This window comes from Pelmatolapia mariae, linkage group LG16_19, assembly GCF_036321145.2.
Source record: "Pelmatolapia mariae isolate MD_Pm_ZW linkage group LG16_19, Pm_UMD_F_2, whole genome shotgun sequence".
Taxonomy (NCBI): domain Eukaryota; kingdom Metazoa; phylum Chordata; class Actinopteri; order Cichliformes; family Cichlidae; genus Pelmatolapia; species Pelmatolapia mariae.
This window is the reverse complement of record NC_086241.1, coordinates 2,963,340-2,987,899: the sequence shown is the minus strand read 5'-3', so window position 1 is coordinate 2,987,899 and position 24,560 is coordinate 2,963,340. Positions and strand designations below refer to the sequence as shown.

The 24,560-nt window shown below is 39.2% G+C and overlaps 1 protein-coding gene across 1 annotated transcript in view; it reads right to left on the bottom strand.

Moving 5' to 3' along the window:
- The window catches only part of pth2ra (parathyroid hormone 2 receptor a), a 58,071-nt gene that overhangs the window by 24,521 nt on the left and 8,990 nt on the right, over positions 1 to 24,560 (bottom strand). The window contains exons 5-8 of the mRNA XM_063499934.1: positions 19,703 to 19,886; positions 13,747 to 13,900; positions 7,054 to 7,114; positions 5,315 to 5,381 (exon numbers count right to left, since the gene is read on the bottom strand). Coding sequence (XP_063356004.1) covers positions 5,315 to 5,381; positions 7,054 to 7,114; positions 13,747 to 13,900; positions 19,703 to 19,886 — 466 coding nt within the window. The remainder of the gene's footprint in view (positions 1 to 5,314; positions 5,382 to 7,053; positions 7,115 to 13,746; positions 13,901 to 19,702; positions 19,887 to 24,560) is intronic.

Sequence of the window (24,560 nt, the reverse complement as noted above, 5' to 3'; positions counted from 1 at the left end):
GATGCAAGGAACATCTAAAACCTTAGTTAAGCTTTGTAGTTAACCTTTATTCAGGAAACAGATGTGGCTGTCCATTTGTTCTGACTTCTTTTAAAATTGCTCAGTAGATGCACATTTACACAGGCTGGTTATGGGGTGCTGGCACAGATGCGCTCAGTCAGACGGAACAACTTTCACATTTGTTCCCGGCTGTGTTTGTTTCAGTTTAACTCATATCTTTCCACAGTTTCATTACTGGTAATGTGCTGAGTGGGGCTCAGCTGAAACACAAGAGCCAGCTTACTGTAATCTACTAGAAAACAAAGAAATTTGCTTTTGGAATGACGTACAGCATAGAGACAGTGTGGAATAACAACTTTAAACTCCTTCACCTCTATCCATTACATCCAAACAGTACCCACTGTTAGGGTAATCACATGAGACACGCTATTCCTCTTACAGATAATTCTTTTGGGAGAGAGAGAAGAAATAATAATTGCTATTTCTTACCAAGGAGGACAAAGACGACTCAACCTATTGACCAGAAGCACAGTGAGCCAGCTCTGAAGTCTTTTTTTAGCACCCTCGACTTTTCCTTTGAGATAATGGGACTACACCGAGGTCTTGTACTGTCTCCCAAATTAGATAATAAGCTTCCACGGTGGCCTTGAGGCCCTGAGGAAACACCAGGTAGGAGGCAAAGGAGCAAAGATTTAAGATCACCCACAGAGTCAGAAAGGTTTGTGTATGACCTCTGGAGACCTGTCCATATGAAGAAATGCTTCATGCCCGCATGGAAGAGAACGGAGAATCCTTTCCTATTTCCTTCAGTAGTGCATTTTTTATAAATAAGACCAGAATTATTTTTATGTGTCATGATCATTTATGTTTAATATTTTTATCAGTCACTAAATGTGTGTGTGTGTGTGTGTGTGTGTGTGTGTGTGTGTGTGTGTGTGTGTGTGTGTGTGTGTGTGTGTGTGTGTCCCACGTAATTCTTATAATTATGCCACGAGTAAATATTACAAAAGTGGAAACTTTCATGACTCAATTATAGTTTGAGACAGTTTATTAGCAACATCAAAAATTTCCTGTTTTTTTGTTTGTTTGTTTGTTTTGCTTCCTCTCGTGGGTACGGCTGAGCTGAAGCAGTTCAGAGGAAAATAAATAAATAAATCAAACTTCCTGCTGAGCACTGCGCTGCTCTGCGTTGCAGCTACCAGGTGCACCTGTTTGAGGTTACTGCTGCCAGGCACCACTTACTAAAACCAAGGATTTACTTATTTTCCCCCCAGCACACGTTTTCTTTTACACATTCAACAAAAACTGAAAATATTCTATTTACACGTTGCTAATTTAATTCTACACATTCTGACCATTATTATCTTAACTGGCTCATTACGCTTAACCAGGCTTTTACCTGCTGTAACAATTTGCCATGCTGATAATTCATAATGACTCCAAATTATATAAAGTGTCTCTGCTGGGATAATAACAATAACAATTGCTTAATAATTAGAATTACATGGAAGATATTTTATTTATTATTCTATTTAAAATAAATAAATAAATACTGGAATTACAAAAACAGCCCACATACTCTATTCTTTTTTGTTTTACAGAGAACAGCCCACCAGCCCACGGATACTTCACCACCTCCAACCCATCGACTTACACCAGCCCTCAGGACCACCACTTGTAAGTATAATGGATCGATACTCAGCTGCTGTACAACTAATGCTGAGCTATTTTAAAAGCAAGTGAAAGATTTGTCACCAGCGAGCCCCCACTGTGAGGATACCCCGACAGATTCAGACCACAATGGAGTGCTGTCAGTGCTTCATGATGGATTTCTAACTCAATCTGACTGTATGAGCAGATTCAGCCTGCTTTAATTACAGTAAACCCTTGTTTTTCTTCTAGTTGAGGTTAATAAATACCTGGCTGCAATTTAAGGAAATATGGCACACACGAGCCAGGCATTGGTGCTTGGATGTCTCTCCTGGCTGCAGCCCATTAAGTGTAACCTGGCACATATTTGTGAGAAAAATGTAGACTAAGCATCTGATCTCACTGGCAGTGTTTTAACTTTGTGCTGGCAGAGTCTGCTTTCTATACAGATCCTACGGCACTCACCACTGACAACCTGACAAGTCGCTGAGCACAAAAACGCCCCGAGCACGCACAGAGTGAGGTCACAGGTGCCGACCAGGCAAAAAATAGCTGTCTGTGGACACAGATAAGAAGAAGCTTCTTCCGGCTGCTCCCTCATTCATCAGAGGTTACCTTCGCTCGTGGTTCTGCATACTCGATTCAGCAGATTCTGGCGCCGGATGACCTTCCTGTTGCAATCCCAGAGGAATTTATGTCTCCTCCTGGTCTCAAACCTTCAAGTGTTCAGCGATTGTGCAAACCACTACATCATGGAGCCACACTGTCTGTGGACACAGGTCCTCAACCTTTTCCCACACAGTGACTCATTCTTCTCTGTGCCTCACTGAAACTCACTAGCTCTGCAAGTAACTAATATGATAAACAGACTGCCTGATATAGTGTTTTTGTAGTCTGAGGACTCAAAGCTTTTTGCACTACAAGCCACATTCACACATTCATTTATACAAATTTCATTCGATTATTTTTAAAAGTTTCTGACCTATCAGAAACAATCCTGTGTTTGTATGGGGGCAATTTGGGATTCAGGATCTTTGACATGCAGAGTGGACCAGTCAGGGACCGAAAATGAGTGTTGGTTTTGGATATTTGAATAATGCTCTGATCAGACTAAGACTAAAGAGCCACCCTCACTATCCGTCACATTTATCCGTCACAGTACCTGCTGTTACAGGTGCATCGCTTAAAGCAATTATTTAAAATGCACAAGTCACCCTTTGTTTATTTTTACACCTAGTTATTTGCTTCCTGTTCCAGTTTCGATGTGTCGATGAGCTTATTGTGTGACAACTTTAATCAAAGGAGAACGACAGGATTGCAACAACTCAGTATGCAGCGTGATCTGGATAATTGCTGCTCTTCCTTTGTGTTATTTTGCCTCTTCGTGCTCCTCGTTGTTTTGGTTAGCCTTGTGGTTTAGCTGCTTGACTTGTCGTCTTTGTGCCTGCATTGTTAAGTCAACCGAGTTGTTTGTTTGTTTGGTGTACAATTCCCAGGAGGCTTTGGTATCTTTTCCTAATTCTTCCTTTAACTTCTTCATTCCTGCTGTATCATAATTGATATGTAAGTTTTTCAGACTTGTGCATATTTTTTTTTACCCCTGAATAAACCTAAATAGATCACCAAACATTTTAAGTGATATAATAAAAATTAAAGTTCATAAATTCAGAAAAGATATTTAATATTTAATTGATGATCAGAAGGTTCAGTAAACATTTTCAAAAATTTGAATATTTTGGTAATTATTTCATGGTTCAGGCATTAAAGGGTTAAAAGCAGGACATGTGTCATGATCCTGGGTTCCAGCGTTTTCTGTCTGGGACTCGGTTTTCTGTTTGATATTTTCCGTTTAACTTTGTTGTACTTTTCAGTTTAGTTCTAACCTTTGCTTTGGTTAAGTTTGTATTCTGATTTTGTGTTCATCATTTTCTTTGTTATTCTCAGGTTTTTCCGGCTCTCCTATGTTCCCCGCGTCTAGTATCTGTTTCCATCATATTTTCTGTTGTTAGTCAGTTTTGTCTTTGTTTACATCGTTCTGTCAGTTTCATGTGTCTCAGTCTTAGTTTTAGGGGTTTTTGTGATAGTCTCTTGTCCTGTGTGTGTTGTGTTCAGTTTGCTTCCCTCGTGCTCGTTAACTGATTCGGTTCACCTGAGCCTTGTTGTCTCTTTCCCTGATTACCTCATGTCTATTTAAGTCCTCAGTTTCTCTCTGTTCTTTATCATGTCGTTGTCCCTCCCTCCTCAATTGTGCCCAGTTTGTTCTGTTATGAAATAAGTTCTAGCTTTCGGTTTAGGCCGCGTTTCTTGTTGTTTTATATTTTGTTTCCCGGGCTGCAGCAATAAAGCTGTTTAAGTTCTGTTAAACACGTTCGCCAAGTCCTCTCTCTGCCTACCACACAGCCAGCACACAATATTGCATCCACTTTATACCATATGAATGCGATGTAGTACAGGTAGTAAATAGCTTTTTCAGCCTGAGACCAATTTTCTGTGAACAACTGGTAAAAGAACAAATCCTTCTGAGTGAACTCTATTTAAATTCCATAGGTGGTGTTTGGCTTCCCGACACTCGAGGGGAATAAGTGTGGAAATTGTAAGCGAAAACAAGTTAGCATGGTCAAAATGAAAGAGGATTGCTGTACACCTTCAGTCTGTTTTCCAGCTGTGGGTGGTGAGCGTGCCTGCGCATGTGTGCTCCTTCAGATTTATTCTTTAGATTCAACATGTTTCAGATCCAACATATCTCCCATCAGCCACCACCACCTCCGTCTATCTAATAACAAACACGCACCACTAAAAGTTGTTAAGTGCAAGTGTGAAACCACAACATAAACAGTCAGAGCTGCACGATTGTTAAATATGAAGCACAGAGAAGGTGGTAGAGTGAAGGACACGTGGTGGATCCACCAATCAGAAGGTCAAAGGTTGAGTTCTTGATGTGCCAGAACGGTGTGTTTGATGTTATTCATGTGTGAATGGTGAAACTGGCTCGTGAAAGCACTTCACAGTGGTCGATAAAACTGAACTTTAAAAAAAATATATCATGCAGTCTATTTACTATTTTTCATACTCCTGCACACTGTTGCCTCTAGAGAGAGAGAGAAACGCTGCTTGCAGTATGTATTTTTCGATTGCTCCCTGCCAAATTTTCAATCAAATCTTTATTCATTTCTGATCTGTTAAGGATACTGAGTGGCGCACTGCTGGTGAGCTAGTTACGAGCAAGATCTTAACTTGAATAGGAAACAGAGATTTTGAAAGATTTAATTAATATTTATAATGTTATTTCTCTTATGTTACAAAACTGCTAATTTTATTGGCTTTAACTGGAGAATGGCATCTTGTAGTAACAGCATCCAAAGCATTATAAAATCATAACTCGTGTTTAATAACTTTAAATAAGCAAATATTAGAAATTCAGAGGTTATGAGAGAAAACTCTGCATTTTTAGAAGACAGTCATATAGAATGAGCCATCGATGCTTCATCCTGCTCAGCAACAAGTTGTTTGTGTTCATGGAAGGAAACTTCAAACCTTTCAGGTTACAAGCAAGAAATTCAAAAGCCTGAAGTGAAATTAGAGAGGACTGCCCCTTTTTACAAAAGTGTATTCTTGTGGATTTTCAAGCTGCATTTATAGGCAGTAACAAATGCAGCACTCTTACCCCAATCGCTGTCAAGATGGGAACCTGGTAGATCCATTTGATGTTTCCAGCGCTCAACTCCCAGCACCTGCAGGTGACACAGATGCAGAGGAAGGAAGACGATTCTCAGTGAGAGAGGCAGAAGCAAAAGGTGATATTATTCAGAAAAGAGTAGAGAAGTGGAACTCTGAGATACTCTAATCCTCGAGATTAGGGTGTGATGATCCTAGTGTTTCTATTATTTTGGATCTGAATGTCCTGTGACAATAACTGAATTTGAGCTTCTTTTGGAAATTTAATTATAATTCCATGTGGTTTTAAGTTATATTTTCTGGATTTCAGATGGCATTGATTTATTTTCTGTGCCATCTTTGAGTTTTTGTTTCCTTTTAGTTAATGTAGGGATGAATTTCAATTATTCTTTATGTCTTTGTTTCATATAACAGTAGCCTGAGGTCCCTGAGTGCTACTGCATCTGTTCCTCTCTTTAAGTATTCGCGTCCTCTATTGTTCCTTGTTTTCATGTTTCGTGCGTCCTTCAGGTTACTTTTGGTTTTACTTCCTGTCTCTGTCTTCCCCTGGCTGTTCTAACCTGTTCCGACCTGTCTCTTGTTGTCTAATCAGCCCTTTGTATATAAATAGTCCTGTCTCCCCTTTGTGCTTTGTCGAAGCATCTGTTTCCCTGTGTGGTGCTCTCAGTGGTCTCCTGTGAGTTCTCTTGGTTTCTAGACTTTATTTATGGCCTAAATGCAGGTTTTTGTTATTTAACTCTGCCTCTGGCTTCCTACATTTGGTTCCAAAGCTCTACACTCAATGCTTTTAGACACACAGAGCAAATAAAAAGGTGTACGAATAAAGTCTGAAACAGGCAGAGGTGTGACCTACTTTAGATAATGCTAAAGAAGAACAGCAAAGGAAAATTAGATATTTTCCATTTAACTTGTTAATACATTTTAAATTCAAAGGAACATGTTAGTTTTTTCATTTTTGATTATAAATGTTTGCATTTACTCTTCTTTTTTTTTTTTTTTTTAACTGCGGGTGTTTTTATTATTTTGGGTTTAATTTAATTTCCCAATTCTAGTTTAGGTCATATCACATTATTTAAATATTTTGATTAAGGATTTTAAAATGACTGTGTGGGTCCTTGCCAAAACGTCAGCTTGTATTTGTTGCCGACTGCCTGCATTCGTTGTTCCCTTTTTGACTTATAATTCCTGTGGTCTCTCATGTTTAACTCTCTAACAACTCTTTTCATTATCCAGATTTTGCCTTGTGTACTTCAAACATTGGCAACATCTGAAGGTGCTTGATTTGGTATCAAGCTTACCAAATCAAGCATTCTTTGTATATCAAATCCTGTATTTCACTGATTCAAATGTCACCACAATTAAGCAGCGATTACAACGCCCCGCCTCTCTTCTTATTCATTTTGAAGTTTATTTTTTCCAAACTTTTTTTGGCAGATGTTTTTATAACCCTGTGAGGTCTTAGTTATCAGTGGAGATGGGCCCAATGCTTACACGGTCCCTATGGTATCACAGTATGTCATTATAGTTTTTATATCATTTTCTCAAAGACTTGGAAATCAGAAGACAAAGACGGTTATCTTTCTGACTTGCTATTATCTACATTTTGTCCACAGAAGACAGTTTTTGCACTTCTCCAAAACACAGGGTTAGGTTTTGGAGAGAGGGCTGGAGGACGTCTTACACCTCACAGGGATAATCTCGTTAGAGTCTGAGTCCTCTCTCTCTTACCTTGCGTCTGCTACTGTTGCCCTGACGATCGCCCACACTGCCACAAAAACAGCTGGAACACCTGAAATTAGACATAATGCAAAATGAGCTGTTTTGCAGGTGATGTCATATGTGCTGTTTACCTGATTTATTTCCCAGACTGCACTTGACATTGTTTCTCACCGTATCTCTGACACATCACAATACAGAAGGAGAACCAAGCTGAGGTGATCGTTACAATTTAAAAGCAGCCTCTTTGCTTTATTGACAAAAGTGTAAAACGGTTATTTTAAAATAATATTCAGTCACGACAGAGTGGATCCTGGTGAAAGGTGTTGTATTGGTGTTGTAAAGGTCACAAAGTAAGAGAAATAAAACCCGACACGGGCATGTTAGCTAATGCAGGCATCACACAGAACATGACATGAATGTAAACATCAGAGTAATCCCACATGCTGATGACATACTCACTTACTTACTTACACATTCATACTTCATGATATAGCGCCCTCCTACCCAGCAGCTTTGATGCATGTTGAGTCTCACGTTCGCTCCTCAGAGCAGCACATTCAGCCTCTCCTGTTTGGAGTAATTATTCTGTCTCTTCTTAGGGCCATTATGTGTTGCACTTAACTGTACACAATCAAACATACAGTGACTTCCTAAAGAAACTTCCAACTGCACCGTTACTTTGTTCAAACTGTGTGGGTTGTTATTGATTTCCCTTCCACTCCACAGTTTCTAAACCATTTAAAAACACTTCGGTTAAATGTAACCGTGTAAAAACAAGAGTAAATGCATTAACTATTCGACTAAGATTTGGTACCTTTGGGGAGTAATATGCTTTAAACCTAAACTTTAGAGTGGTTTTATAGATTAAGTTACACTCCACATTCTAATTTCCAGAGTGTTAAAGTCAGTTGTTTAGTCATAAGTCCACAAGGGCCCCTTTGACTTCAGTGACTACAAGGTTTAAAATTTCAGAAAACTTTGAATTTTCTCATCTATTCATGGTCATCCTCCCGTGAATTTCTGGAGCGGTTTAAGCTCAGATGTTACTTCAAGATCGCTACTTAAAATGCTTGCAGAGGGCAATTTTACCACGGTCTTCGACTTGGACAGAGTGAACATCAGCTTCTCCCAAACCTTCAGATGAAGTATCGTGGTGGTTATTGTGCAGCTGGTGCTGGGAACTGGGTTTCCATCTATGGCTTAGTAGTTTTAAACTGAAAGTATGCTTGTTGTTCTTTCTTAACATTCCCAGGGCAGTGCACCATTTATTTGTCAACTGGAGTCAAACCGTACCATGGCGAGGTGCCTGACAGGGAATATTCAGCTACATAATCGGAACCATGGCCCCTCTTCACGGTAGCGTTCTTGTGCGCCTGAATGAGTGCTACTTCAAAATCACTCCCTTTACATGTGTTTGCAGTCTGCAGTTTCACTACTGTCCTCAAACTTGTTTCAGTCCTGCATGTTGACTATCATAGTTAGAGCCCGAGCACTAAAAGTCCAAATGCTCTTTTGTATCTGCTCTGTTTACTAATTCGTCAAATGAATTAGCTTTTTGGAGGCCTTAACATGCAACAGCTAAATCACAGAATTTAGCACACACATCAGGTCTGGTAAACATAATTTCCTTAGGGATTAATCAAGTATTCTGATTCCAATTCTGGAAAAAAGAAATTACATGTTTATCGGTTTGGGGTTTTCAAAATGCTTCTAGAGCGCCACATTTGCAGACTATAAATAAGTATTATGGACACACAGTTTGAGGTACATCAATGAAATTTGGTACATATGTGTAACATGCAAAGACGGACAACAAAGTCTATGGCCTCCCTGACCCACACCCAACAGGAAGTCTGCCATATTGAACTGAAAATGGCTTTTTCGAACTCCTCGTAGAGATTTTATCGGATAAAGCTCATATTCAGTCAGTTTAAACTACAGACTTGGGCGATATTAAATTGCTGAACTTACATTACACGCACATTGTCTAATCTCGACCCAACTTTTCAGGTATGATAAGGATTTACCCCTGAACATATTCTAATTGTAATACTTAATAGCGGTCACAGCGCCAGGAACAGGACATGCAATGATTTATACTTTTATGTACTTCAACTCCCAGGTTTACCGGATTTATCTCAAAAGTGGTCAGAATCAATATCAGATAGTGATGATGCTTCAGTGTGAAACTGTAAGCAAAAAAATGGTGAGCTTGATATACGAGTCTGAAATTTGGCAGCCTTATGTAATATCTCAAGATGTAGCAAAAAAATATCTTGGAGCCACATCCTAAAGCCAACAGGAAGTCAGCCATACTGAATTTAAGAATTTATTGCTTTGTACTTTAACAAACCCCTCCAAATCATTTCGTCAGATCAACATGAACAATGGTGATCTGACAAAGTGCAAACTGAACTCCTTGGTGATATTAAATTGCGAAGATTTTGAGTTTTCATGAAAGGTCGTGGTGGCATGACAAATTCATCACAGGACACACCTTGTCCAGTCTGTCCCTAACTTCACATGCTGGATGGGAGACGCCTACGTGCTAATATTAGGTCACACAGTAGGTAATAATCATCATTTAATCTACATGAAATTTAAATTGTTTGTTCCACACATGATATACATCAGTCTGATATACGGTTAGACAACAGACAAACAGTGGGCACAGAAGATGTTCGGTAAGTAAGTGACGCAGCACCCAATTAGCTTCCTAAACTGAAAACAGCCACATGGCCGTGTGAGTCTAGTCACCCGCAGCATGCCCGAGACGCAGATCAGCTCGACCTCAGCACGGGTCGGCTGAAGCTGGCCTGGACGTGTGGCAGGGTGCGAGGGCCCTCTCGTTGCTGTTTGCAGCTTTAATTGGTCATTAAAACTGAGTCTCCATGTATGTCTGATTCTGAATTTTTAGCAAGTTTCAAATAAAGAGTCCAGTTTCCAACCCAGAAAGCAATGAACTGTGTCAGAAATGCAATCAGCAGCATACTTGTCCTGTTTATTCCCACATTCAGAGTTTTCCACTGTGAATTAACCCAAACGCTATCCCCGATGCCTGAGAAAGCACATGTGGTGTAAAAGATTTGAACTGTGGCTTCTGCCATCAACCCACAGTGCTGTCATTCTGCACACAGAAAACATGGATTTTATTTTTTCTGATGGTCTGCAACTTTATGCACTTTCACAAAGTGAAGAAGGTGTTGAATGATTGCTGTGCTGACACACTGGCAGAGATCCAGTGAACATCACAGAGGCACCTGTGCAATTTGACAAAATGGGACTTCCAGTGAGCGACTAAAAAAACAGCCAGACTGGAAGCCATTTGAACATGACCTTAAAGGACCCCTCTGATTCATTAGATAAGCATCAGGGTTCCCAACCCTACCCATAATTCTGGTGCCTAAGCTAACCAGAGTGAATGCAAATGTAAAAAGCCAATGTTCCTTTGCTTCTCAACACTTTGCCACTGCGTCAAGGCACCAACGTCAAACATGTGACAGAATTGCACTTTTTGATGCTGTGGGATGATAATATTTTAAATTGCTCCACCAGAGACCAGAACTATCTGAGAGACACAGATACTAGCAAATATACTCTGAGGCAGGAAAGGAAACGACCCACACTGTCACTGTGTGAGAAGCTAAGATGACAATGTGAGATCCACTTTTACAAAAAGAGAAATTAAATGTGACAGAACAATTTTTTCTTCCTCTGACATCATTAGCAGCAGCATTTATAATGCACATATTCTATTGCCATTGCCAGTTAATTCATTAAGCAACTCCTCAAATCTGTCAAACACTCTAAATTGTATTTGGATGCATGTGGAATTACTGATGGTGTCTCCTGTTCATGCGGCTTCACAAACAGACACGATAAGATTGTGACTGTCATTGGCCGAGATCAGCTCCTCATAAAGGAAATACCTCTTCCCTCTATCATCACTATAAACTCCTTCTCTAAATGCGGCAGCTTCAATATTGTTAGCATAATTAATCACTGGAACTTAAATTGGGTGATAAGTGGTCCCCGTCCTTCAGTATGTATATTCTGCGGACTACACATTTGAAATGAATTCTGTATCTTATCTGCAGCTCCAAAGAGAAAATGAAGTAAGAGAGAGAGGCTGGCGGAGCTTAAAGGGAGTGTGAGAGCAGAGAAAAGAGCAGGGATGTAATCATGATCTTGTGTTAGTCACCGAGTTTCTTCACTGGGAAAGCTAATGGCTTATAGATATTTTGCAGCGAGCGCTTGATGGTAACTGCAGATTGAAACACTGGGTTGTGACAGGAAACGCTGGGCTTTCATCTAAAACATGACAAATTAAAAATGTGCTAAAAGTCTGTGTTTAAGGCAACTTTACCAATAAGACGACTCTAACAGATATATCTGCAAAGTGTTTTTCCCTGCTGGGAAATGCTTCCCCCTCTTATCTCTGGCTGGCGTCATGCTGTCAAGCCAAAGCAGCTCAAAAATGTGTGCTGAAAAAATAATTAGTTTAAAAGAAGGCAGGGAGTGGCTGCATCATTATGTGGAGAAACGGTTTGAATCATCAATGTGTCACATGCGAGGTAAAGCTGGTTATGGACAAAACGGTGCTAGTGCTCATGTTTATGTCCATCCCCTCCTGTGAATGAACACATGGATTCATAAAAGACAAACCACAAGCCAAAGAATGGCCGTAAATTATGCAAATATACAAATCAGCTTAAGAAAATGCATCGCATGCCCTTTATATTCCTCAGTCATAATTTTAAAGCTATTATTTGGTATATAGGGGAATTTTGCAGTAACTTTTTGAGAAGGTTTTAACGTGTCTGTAAAGAAAATTTCAGTTAATGAATCAGGTGACCCCAAAGACTTGAGCAGAAAGGTTATTTATTTTACAGAAATGGTGCATTAATGATTTAAAAAGCAAATAAAATATTTTTTTAAATGTCTGATTTAAAATATGTTTAAAATAATAAAGTTTGTACATTTTTGCTTGAACTGTTAATCCATTATTTTCCAGATGTTTGTTAAAGCTCCTACTCAAACAACCAGAAGTTCAAATTTATAAAGATTTAGCTACATGATTATAGTGAGATTATATAATAATTCACAAAAGCTTTAATAGTTCATGGATAAACAGCTGAAAAAGCAAACAGATGTAAACATACAGACATGAAAATGAAAGCCCATATTAATCTTTTTAGGAGCACAGTGTTCTGTAAAGAGATCCGTAGACTCCATGCTGATAAATGATAGAAGCGCCTTTAGCAGCAGTAACAGAAGAATTAATTTTCTGTATGATTGTATTGTTCTCTCACATTGTTGGAGGAATTCTGGCCTGCTCTACTTTGCATCCCTGCTTCAGTTCATTGAGGTTTATATCTCTGTGGTGCTTTCACAGCATTTCAAACAGGTTTAGGTCTGAACTTTTGACTGAACCGCTGCAGCGCCTTCTTTCTTTTCTATTTCAGCTGGGCCAAACCGTGTTTTAGAATATGTTTTTATATAGAGGAGTTTATGGTTGACCCAGTGCTGGAACATCAGTACAAACACCTCTTTGGTCTCTTTGGTCTGGTGGCCATTGTTTCAGAAATCCTGTGGTTTGCTCAGATGTTGTTTTGCAAACCTAAGATGTGCTGCGATGTTCTTTTTAGAAAGAAAATATTTTTCTCCTGGTAATCCTTCCAAACAAGCCATGCTTGCCACACTTTGTTTTCTAATTATACTGACACGAACTTTGACATTTCATATGCTAACTGATGCCTGCGGAGCCTGAGATGTAGATCTTTGCATACAGTTTGCTGCGATGCCCACTCCCGGGTAGACTGCTGGTCTGAAGCATTCTGCATTCTGAAGCTGCGTATAAACACAAACTGCCAAAACTTCTACTTATGCAGAGGCGCACACACTTGCAAGTAATCAATTAAGTGCATCTGATTAGCAGCACCTGGCTGCTGCACAACCTCTTAATTCCTATAGAAGCAGTAATGGTGCACATAGTTTTCACAGGACTGCATTTGATCACATTTGAACTTTCAACGCAATTTGATGGAGGAGTCAATAAAAGGTTTATTATTATTATTATTTTATATTTTAGTATTTTATTACAGCTGATGTAGTCCAACATTAGTGACTTAAAGTAACTACAAGTAAAGAAAACCAGAGGAGACGGAGAAGTAATGTGAATGCTCTTTGCTCTTTGCTTACGTGTTCATGCAGCTTCAAAGAAAGAAATGAAAAATCTGTTGTGGGGAAAAAAACCCTTTCATCTACTTTTCTTAACAATGTGACACACTCCTTTGCAAGGACAGAACAAAAACTTGAACAAAAACACAAAACAAATCTGTTCTGTTTCAGAAGAAACAACATAATTTTATTCCAAAAGCCTTTTTTGCTGCTTTTGATGTGATGAATTACACAACTGCCATCAAAACAAGAATAAACTGCAGATATAAAATTTACTTCTATTAATCACTAACTTAACTCTGCTCGAAAGGTCTGGAAATTCCCCTACACAGCAAACATAAACTATATTAATGAGTCTCTTCTCTGAAGCATGTTGGAAAACATTAAGCGCTGTTTTACATATTGTGTCATATTGTAGTTGCAATGAAGCCATAAACTTGTTTTATAAAAGTCTGACTCCATTACCTAAATCAGAACTGATGCTTTCGTCACGTTTTGTCCTTGTAATCTTTTAGTGCTTACCCCATCCGATGAGTATCAAACCCCAGAGGTATTTGGAATCTGATCGGAAGGCCATGAAGATGAGACTGTGGAGGTAAAGGCCTTCTACCAAAATCCAGTAGTAATTGGTAGCCAGAAAGTAGATGAAGAGCAGCACAGTCACCTTGCAGCCAATCTGAAAGCATTAACAGTTTTATCAGATCCTATTTGAAACTAGTATTATGCAGCTTATTATGCATGTCTGTGTGTTGACACACACAATGATCACAGTACTTCAAAGTATTCAAACACCACAGGTGATCATAAGAGAGGAAATGATCTCATTACAATCAGAAGCAGCTTGCTGTATAAATTTGCACAAAGATGGGCAAATATGTTATTAACTAGAACAAACACAGAGTAAAGCAGCAATAGGCTTCTGCTAACTACGTCATTGTTTGTGTATGATTCCAAAATTAATGGCATGTACAGGCTATGCCCACAAAATTTTATACTGTAAAGGTTTTCAGACGTGAACTGGATTGTTTTCTTTGTCATTTTTCATCTCTGAAAATTAAAATCGTGTGATAAAAGTCTGCTAAACTCACTACTCAGTTGTTACAATCGAACTGACACTATATAGATAAAAGTAGTGGGACTGAAAGCACCTGAATTTAAAGATTAAGAAATGTGGCCACAAACTTTTTATAACAGGACTATTTAAATGCAAAAAGTTTAACTTACAAGGTTTTTTAAGTTAACGAAAGTGTGGGGAAAAATAGATTAATGACATCTCAAAAAAAGAGACAAAAATAACCAAAATAATCAAAATAACTCGTATTATTGTATTCTAGACACCCAGTTTAACTCTAAGTATTAAAACATTTTTAAACTGTGGAAAATCGATATCAACGTGTGCAAACCCAGTCCTAAAACTGAAAAAAATAATTTCCTTAAAAACAAATCTTTAAAATGAAAAATTAATGCAACACATATAACAACCCTGGAAATTTGTGCACAACAAATTAAATATCCAAAAGTTGATTCTGCTCATCTGGACGTTTTCAGTGGGAGAAACGTTTCGTCGCTCATCCAAGTGACTTCTTCAGTCTCAGCTGACTGCAGGTTTCCCCAATCTTATAAACAGTGCATTTGCAAAATGACTGAAACCAGCCCACTGAAGGAACAATGGGCTGGGAGGTCAGTTCTTTCATCATTAATATGCAAATTTTCCTGACCATTGATCAACAACCACTGATCAAAGCCCACTGATCAATGGCCATGAGTACCAATCCCATTAGACTTTCATACTCAGTCCTGCTACAGTCCAGCCTGTGCATTCACTCGGGGACCAAACAACTCCTAAGTGTGCCACATATATGATTTGTTTACCTCCACTGTGTGGAGAATAGTTTGACACTAGAAGTTTGCTCTCACATTCAGTGGGGAAACCTTCTCACAGGGAAGAGTCACACACTGAATTAATGTTTAAAGGAAAAAGCAGGAAAGGACTGCATTGCAGGAGAAGTCGCACTTAAAGCGTTACTGCCTCTTATTTTCAGTTTGGGATGTGAAAATAGGACATTTTCTGTGGAAGTGTCCTGCCAAAGGTGAGAATGATGTGTTTCCACCCATTTCCATATATATACACAATCTCGCAGAACTCATGCCAGTAGATGCTTCGTTATACATCGCAGGCAGTATGTGATGGTATAGGTTGTGGCTCTGACTGTCTCAGACTCAAAGGCTGAGTCATTCAAGTATTCAAGCTATTATCCCAGTTTCCTGGAGCAAATATGCTACAGCTACAGGTAAGTGGACTCCAAACTAAAGGTTTCACCTTGAAACATGTTGCTCATCAATGAATATTCATTGTATTTCCTTCTGGAACTTTAAATAAGTCTGTTTTCTTACCAGAGCACCCTATTTAATCATTTAAATTAACAAGCTTGTGAGGGTGGAATTGCACCTCTGAATAATATGAATACATTTAAATAACCATATCAGCTGGTACAGTAAGTGCAAACAGAATAATTAATACTAACAATGCTGCTTACAAGACTCTAAGCTTTATTTTAAACAGGAAAAACAAGCTCTACTCTTGTTTGCTACTGCAAGACAAATGAAATTTAAATACCAAATACAAGGGGTCTGTAACTGGGATAATAATGTAGTCTAAAACTGGTGACTTACACAGATTAAATACACACAAATGGAAGAAAACCCAGAATAAACAAACAAATCTAAAGTGAAAGCCATTTCTCGTTGCTTACGTGTTCATGTGGCTTCAAAGAAAGGAAGAAAAAAAATTGGGACAAAAACCTTTCATCTGCTCACTTTAACAATGTCTCATCCTTCTTTTCAAGGACAGAGAAAAACCTGTAACACAGCCAGCAGTTCTGTTTCACATCATCATGTTATCGGTGCACATAAACACCCAAGTCACCTGTTATTAACATCATAATTAGGACTAATAGAGCTGTTTACAACATTCAAATTAACCGACGAGGGATCAAGCAAAAAAAAATAAATGGATAAATAAATAGAATTTAAGTGCAGTGCAGTGTAAAATTGTTAACCCATCCTCTGAATGTCACACAGGTTAAATGCATCTGCAGTACCGTCAAACCATTAGAAGTTTTGGCGTCACTGTCTACGTCAAACTGCTCGGGGTTATAACTGAATCAGACTCAATCCATTTTATTTCTCTCTCTGTTTTTGTTTCATAGAAAATTCTCTAAAAACATCCAATCGTTGTGTTCACTGTGTACTGTTCCGCTTCTTCATATCCTGCGACATACAGTTCATGCTTATTTTGTGGGGATTTTTCATTAACCTTTTTGTTGTCATGGTGTCTGCCTGTGCGCTATCATGTTTTATTTTGAAAGTGTCTTTTTCTGCTTCCTTTGTCTCGTTGGTTCAGTCTCAAACATCAACCCAGTGATCAAAAAACAGGAAACCCTCGCTGACTTCAGTGACGTCACCTGATTGGTTAGCAGCAGAGCGTCGATGTCAACGCGTTTAAAGACTTCCTGTCTGATGTTAAGGACCTCACTTTGGATCGTGGGACTTTTGCTCAATGTTTTGGGTTTTTTGGTCTCGAGTTCTGTTTGTTTCTTTGTTTCATTTTTGTGTTTTTCTGCTTAGTTTGTTCTTATTTTATTCTCAGTTGTGATTCGGTCCAGAATTTGTAACTGTAGTGAGTAAGCTGGGTTTTTTTTGTTTTTTTTTTTAGCTTAATCTTGTCTTGGGTCTAAATCCTGGCTGCTGCACAGCCGTGACATTGACACTGTCAAATAACCTGTTACTCATTTTTTAATTCTTCTGATTTTATTTAAAGTTTGGGGTGGTTGCTTTGCCCAAAGATTTTCTGTTCTTAACTTTTTTTTCCCTGTAATGGATTTCTTCTGAGGCAACCCATGTTTAATGTCCCAGCACTGTGTTGTGTGAGTAATTCCCTCAGGCCACTCTGCAGACGTTTGGACTTGGAGAAAGTTTGCATGAAGGCTCAAAATATCCACCAAAGAGTCCTCACACACTTGACAAATTGACCGTGGGACGCCCCTAAGCCCTTACAGACTTAGCTGGATGATGCTTCAAGCATGTGAGGGTGGACACTGAGATTAGGTCATTTTCTTTGTGATTTCATGATTGTTTCCACCTGATCCTCATCAGCCAATCAGCCCTGTGTGCATATTTATTCATCTGTTGCCGTCTGTTTTTGTTAGCTTGTTTGTTTACGAGCACCTCAGCAGTTCTCACTGCTTTCCTTCCTTTGGCACGATTTCTGGTGTTTGAGTTTGTCATTTCTCTTGGATTCATTTTACCCTACTGTGCTTTTTTGAGGATTTTTATAATTCAATCAATACTTTTTTTTTATTCGCATCTGAAAAATCAGGCTCAATTCAAAAAATAAATGCTGCAAATTCATCCTGTGAAATTATATGGTTGGTGTGAACGGCTGCATTAAGATCTGAAATATATTAATGTGCCAAATATTTGCATGAATTTTATATGTCCAGTGAGTAAAATCTATTATTCTTAGAAATACACAGAAACTAAATCTGGCTTTGTTGTGTAATGACCAGTGTTGGGACTAACGCGTTATTAAGTAACGCGTTACAGTAACTACGTTATTATTGTGGTAACGAGCACGGTAACTAGTTATTATGCCAAAACCAGGAACGCGTTACTCGTTACTGGGATTTAGATAGGCTCGTTATTCGTTACTTCGTGTGGTGGATATCGCGGAGCTTCCACAGATTCAGTAACATTAGCAAGTGGTGGAGGCCAGCAGGTGGATGAAGGAAAAGGGAGGCAAGAGCAGAGACCCGAAGCGGCCGCCGGTCCGAGTGTCAGGTGAACTGAACTTCAGGTAAGAAGTTATGACCTGCAGTCTATCGGAGTCAGATATAAACCAAGTTTAGGTGGAGTTTATTTTCGTTATGCTGACATTTTCGTACTGCGTGCTAGCTAGCATGACGGAGTTTCTATACAGCTGGGTGGGTGCTATGTTACTGATGTTGAACTTTATTTTGTTCATACGGTTAATTATTAGAGTTGCCAACAATCCCCTAAAAAACAGAATCGTCTGGTATTCAGAGAAAATATTACGCGTTTCGTACTGAGGTGAAAAGGAACACAGTTTGTCCCGGACTTCAGCTACAATGAAAAAGACACAAAGCTGGAGCTGCACAGCTGCCTCTTCTTCTCTCATTCTCTCCCGTTTCTACTTCAATCATGAAACTGATCAATGATCAGCTGATCGGCTTTTCTCTCTTGTTTGTTTATCGCCCACTTTGCGCCAGAAAGAGGAAACCAGCGGATGTCGCGCTAAACAACAGCAGCACGTTTAAGCTTGATCAGCTGTTGTTAGAATTTATTTAATATTAATTTCTAGTATCAGCTGATGTTTGCTGGAGCCACAGCTGTAAAGCTGCTGGTCATGATGTCAGTTTGGTTATCTGGTGAGAGGGAAACATGAAGATGAAACCAGGAGATGTCCTTACTGAATCATCAGAGCTGAACAGGTGATGGAGAAACAGGTTTACCTTTTAGGTGACATGAATGAGTTGAAGGGAAGTTATGAACTGTTTCTGAGAGACAAATAACACCAGGATCCTTTTCTAAGTAGCTGACAGCTGGTAACTGTGCAGGGGCGGGTCTAGCAAAGTTTTGCCAGGGGGCCAGGTAGGGCATTAACAGGGAAAGGGGGGGACAAGGAAATACTTTTCTTTATTATTCTCATTTAAAATGTCTCGCTTTTAAAAAAATAATTATCTGAGTCTTACAACAAACAATTGATAGATTGATACATATATACCATCAGAACAGTGTACATCACTGTCACAACAGTGTTTGTTTTCATTCAAAGGCTTTATGATTTTTCCTATAATGGCGGGCCGGTCTCTAGTCAAAATGCCCGGGACGATTTTTTTGTCCCAGTCCAGCCCTGTATGCAGCTCATCTGCAGTCTGGTGTTACCTACATCTTCCTATTCAGAAGGCAGAATTTCCAAGTTCTGAGTACAATCAAAAGCACCACGACTGCAGTTTTTGTGTTGGATGTAAAAAGCAGGCTAGAATCATAATGGCGGTCAACGACGGTCCAGGCGTGGGATTTCTCTCGTGGAAATCTGCACATTATCTTTTCCTTTCTGTTGGTAGGTGGCACACTGCACTTGTGGCAAGTAAGCAAGCTAGAAGACTGGCAGTCTGGCTGGGTATCCAGTTACGGAAGCAACACATTAACAAGAGAATTCTGAGTAAAACCAAAGTTACTTTCCCTAGTAACTAGTTACTTTGAAAGTAACGAGTAACTTGAAGTAACTGAGTTACTTTTTTAGAGAAGTAACTAGTAATGTAACTAAGTTACTAATTTAAAGTAACTTACCCAACACTGGTAATGACACCTGATGAGCCTGATTAAAGTCACTCATTCTAACAAACACTGTACCACATCTCTAATTTGGATCTTATTTAATGTGCATGGTACTTACATACTGCGACTTGTCCAGTGATGCTATGCTAACAGTTTTTAAGCTGTCGAGCAGAGCAGAGTCAAAGTCCTGCAATCCCGCCCTGGAATACACAACTTTGTCCTTCACGAAGATGCTGACTGCTCGTAGCATGAAGGAGACAAAGAGGTGCATGTGGATGTAGTTTCTGGTGCAGTGAAGACGCCTGTCACACAAGCAAAGACAAAGTTATAAAAACTGCAAAGCATTTCTCATAAATGATGAAATGAGTCCAAGGCTACCCTTGTTGCACTGTTGAGTAGAAATGCAAAAAAGTATAAAAACATGATCTCATGATCACAAACACCAGTAAAGCCGGAGAGTTTAAATGATCTGCTGTCTTCTTCCCTCCTGTGTCATCTCTGTAACGTCAGCTATAAGGGTTGAAATGTGTTTCTGTAGATATGTATGTGTGTGTGTGTGTGTGTGTGTGTGTGTGTGTGTGTGTGTGTGTGTGTTCCATTTAACAGAAAATAATCCACCAGTTTTATGCAACATTCAGCCTCAACAGGAAGAGGAGCTGGTGAATAGTAGATAAACAGACAGGATCACTGAGGATTCGTCCCCTCTGTCAGCTCTATTTCTGTCAGAAGAGTGAAACTGTCGATGCAGCACATGCCTGCCCTGTAAATCATCGACGTACAGAGCACCGTGACACACAGGTGTACTGAGTTTTTCCACCGTATGGCCGGTAAAGAAATTGTCAAGGATTTTCAAACTATCTCATTGTAAGCACGGGTCTCTGGCTATAAAACTGTGCAAGGATAAGAGTACGCCTCTGTTAAAGCCAGCGCAGCACTTCTGTATCTCTGTTCTGTTTTGCTGCAGTAAACACAGAGAGCATTAAAAACTGTAAAGCCTTACAAACAAATATTCACTATTTAAGTATTAGTGTTGCTGTCACTGCTCCTGTTGTTCCTGCATATAATTACCATGAGCAGTACAGGAACATGAGGCAGAGAGAGGGGGGGGAGTCAATTTAAGAACAAATCCTTGCAAACTCCTGTTAAACGAGTGGCCAAGTCATTGTCTTCAGGGTTGAAGATGATGTAACTGTTTTGTGTATTTTACTCAACAGTTGGGGTTTGTTCAAACGTGTGACTGAAGCTCAGCTTATGTGTTTTATTCTTCCTTAATTGGATTTTAAGAAGTGGTAAATTGTCGTAGAGAACACCGAGGCAGCTGCGCTTCGACGGACCTTTCAAACATGGTAGTGTAGAGAGCAGGGGGGGTGTTGCTGGGTTTTTTTGTTTGTTTGTTTGGGGGGGGGGGGGGGGGGGGTGTTAAGGTATTAAGACACTTTTTGATGAACATTATCCTGTCCTGTTTTACCCAAGATATGAAAACACAACAGCCATACAAACATTATTTATTTATTTATTTATTTCTTTTAATGAAAGTGTAAATGACAATATATTATATAACCATGTTTAACCCTTACATCAGTTAAACACTGTCCTCACTCCTATATACTACCATCTATAATTGGCAATATTATTTTATCATCATCACTCAGACCACAAAACGTTAAAAATAATGACTGCAGACTCGTCTCTGCATTCAAAGCAGTGCTGGGAAACCTTCCATGTGTGTTTTTTACTGCTGTCAAACATCAAAACTGACCAGAACAGCATGTAAAGGCCATGACTTGAAGTTTCTGATACTTCAAAACAATTAATCCCTGTGTGTTTTTGTTTTTTCCTACTCTGGAAAACACTGCACTGCTCAGCACTGCTGACTGTGGCTTGCATAGGTTAATGTACTGCAGCTTTTTAAAGGGCGCTTTACATTTTCTAACGCACATTGTTTACATTATCTCTAGAGACAAAAACAGAGGCAGACAGCAGCGGGAGCTTTGAGGGCTGATAAAGAATCAGAATCAGAGATTTGTCGGCACTTTAAGAAGTCAGAAACAGTGGATTTAAGTCCTGTATTTGTCAAACAGTGCCTTGATGGCTCTTTGAAATTTCAGCTGCAAATGATCCAGAAAATGTGCTCTGTTTGAAGTTTCCCTTTTTAAACATGCATCTCTGATCACCTCGGGCACTTTAGCATCTGAAGAGTAAGATGATGTTGACTCAACTTTCAGCTTCCATCTCTTGCAATCAAATCCAGCAACCCAGTCAAAACTTGGTGGTGTTAAAATCAGGAGGAAGTTTACCTACACACAGGATACCCATCAGTGGTGGCACAGAGCTCATTGTTCTGGATTATTTTTATGCAGAAGGCAGGAGAGCTGCTTCTAAATGGGAACGTGTAACACTGGTATTGCATAAATGACCAGTTCTTACACTCAGGTTTTAAATTTTAAGAAAGGCTGTCTTCAGTTAAGTGGGTTTTTGTGTGATATACAATTTCAGGTGGGCAGGGATTTCCAAAAGGTTTTTGAAGTGTTGATGGGATTATTACACCTACCGTAACACGCCATAATAAATCTGGAGAGCCCTGCCAGCGGAACTGCAAAATTAAAGGCAGTTTGAAATGATAGCCTCCTGTTTACTTGCATCTCTCTCAGGTCCATGTGAAACGAGGCTTTCATCTACATCAAAGCTTTTATTTTCATAATTTAAAATATTTCTTTACACTTGTTTGAATCCTCTTATGTAAGGAAGCAAGCGGTTACAGTAAGTCACATAATTTGCAGAGACATAAAAAAGGAGAGTGCAGAGTCTTTTTCAGATGAATGTGGTTGGCCGCTCCGTCTCCAGTTACCGGATCATTAGAGGTACCTTCCTGTTGCTTGGATGTAACCTGCCTTCAAAAATACTAAAAATAACTGAGCCCATGATTCTGCAGTTTCCTTTTCAAGGTTACTTAAAATAATATCATTCAGTAGCTGTTATTTGTTAGAACTAATCAATTTAAATCGAACCAGTTAAAAAATTAATTTACCCTAATCAGGGATGGATATTGATAACTTTGATGGCCATTGTGATTTTGAAGATCAGATTCTGTATCCATTCCTTTACTGGTTTCCACAGATTTTCAGCAAACCCCTTTTATTCCCCGAGTGCAGAAGCACAGCAGGAAAAAGTCCTTCATGTGGTCCAGGTGAGGGAAAGCTCCACTGGCACCACTTTCAACATTTCAATATTAATTTAATTTATTAATTAAAAAAAAGAAGAAGCTTGGAAACATATCCAAATAAAAACTACTACAAAACCACCATTTACAATTTCTTTTGGATGACATCTTTCTTATTTATTTGTGTTTTATCTACAAGGCCGTTTATTTTTCTTTATTTGGATCAGAAATGTAAAAAACTGTAGCACATATTTTGTTAAACCTAGCCATCGGTCCGATCCCTTTTTCAAGAAGAAGGCACAAGGTTTTTAAAAGTCGATGTTTACAGGGTATTTACAACTTCAACAGTACACCGTATCAACAGAGAGATTGCCCCTTTCACACTCAGTCCCACCAAAATCTAATTCTCAGTCTTTCCAGCCAGGCTGTATGCAACAGTTGGCACGGTATTGACTGCTTACCAGGATCCAAGCTCTGTGCAGATGGCGATGCAGGGAATGACGAACTGGAGGGGAAGTGTGCACTACTTCGTTTTGAAGCCTTGGATCTGGTAATTAGGGATGTGTTTGCATGACACTACACAGGATGTGACTTGTATGTTAACCTGATAGCCAGATAAGAATGGCTCCCTGTGTCCTTGTGTATATTGTTTAGTATGTTCTCATAGTTCTGGTATTTTCTGATTGATATCTTCATGTTCTTAGTTGGTTTGTGTTTGTCCAGTTTTTTATTCCTGGTTTATAATAAGTGTCAGTTCCTATTTTGAGTTTTTCTTGCACCGTTCCTGTTGAGGAAATCGAGGTGCACACAACCAGGATGTCTTTGTGAGTTTTATTTACCTTTGCAAAGGGGTCAAACAACATGCCAGTAGCCTGCCTTTTGACCAAGAGGGACTGCAAGCCTAGAATATTTATATAGACAAGCTATCTTTCTGCCATGGTCCGAGCGCTGTGTAATAAAAGATAACTCGTACATCAACACGTGGTATTTCTGAAAGATTACATGGAGACAGAATATGACAGCATGTCAGAGCCTTTCATTCGGCACGGTCAGCTTGACACGGTCTTAAAATTTTCCATTATGTTCCTTCAGTCTTTCGTTCTTGGTCCTTCGTCTGTCTCATTTCCCTACGGTTATACATTTGCCCTCTCTGTTCGCCCGTGCCTCTTAATGTTTCAGTGTCTGTTTTTAGTAGTTTTCTATTTCCTGTTTTATTTTGCAGCCTGATTTCCCTTCATGGCATTGATTAGTTTTACTTCCACTTTGTGTTTATCACCTGTGTAATGCCCCTCACATGTTCCTTGTGTGTATTTATAGTATTTGTCTTCTTGTGCCCGTCAGCCTCCCTGCATGTTTCCCTCTCTGCTCTTCTTGGCTTTAGTTACTTTGTATTTTACTCTGTTTTCTTTTGGATTTGTTATTTTTGGGCTTTGATCAGACACGGCTCACATTTTTGTTCTGTCCATTCTGTCTCTGAAAACTGCGTTCTGGGTACTCATCTCTGCGCTCCAATACGACAGGACAAAGTAAAAGTTTTACATCAACTGTCGAAACTTTCAAAAATGTGGCTGTGGTTCTAAAATAATTGCTAAGGGAAAATCTTGGCTCCTGAAGGTCAATTTTGCTACATCTACTGCTGCACTGCCGCTGAATGTCAACACTGGACATAAAATGATCTCTACTTGTCTGATGTGGACATACAGATGAGTCATTATTTATTCTGCTAATCTCTAACATGTCCAGTAGAGTGGATGTGTTTTGGTTTCGATCTGTAATGAGCACATCTTACATTTCCATATGCAGATGTGTGAGACGG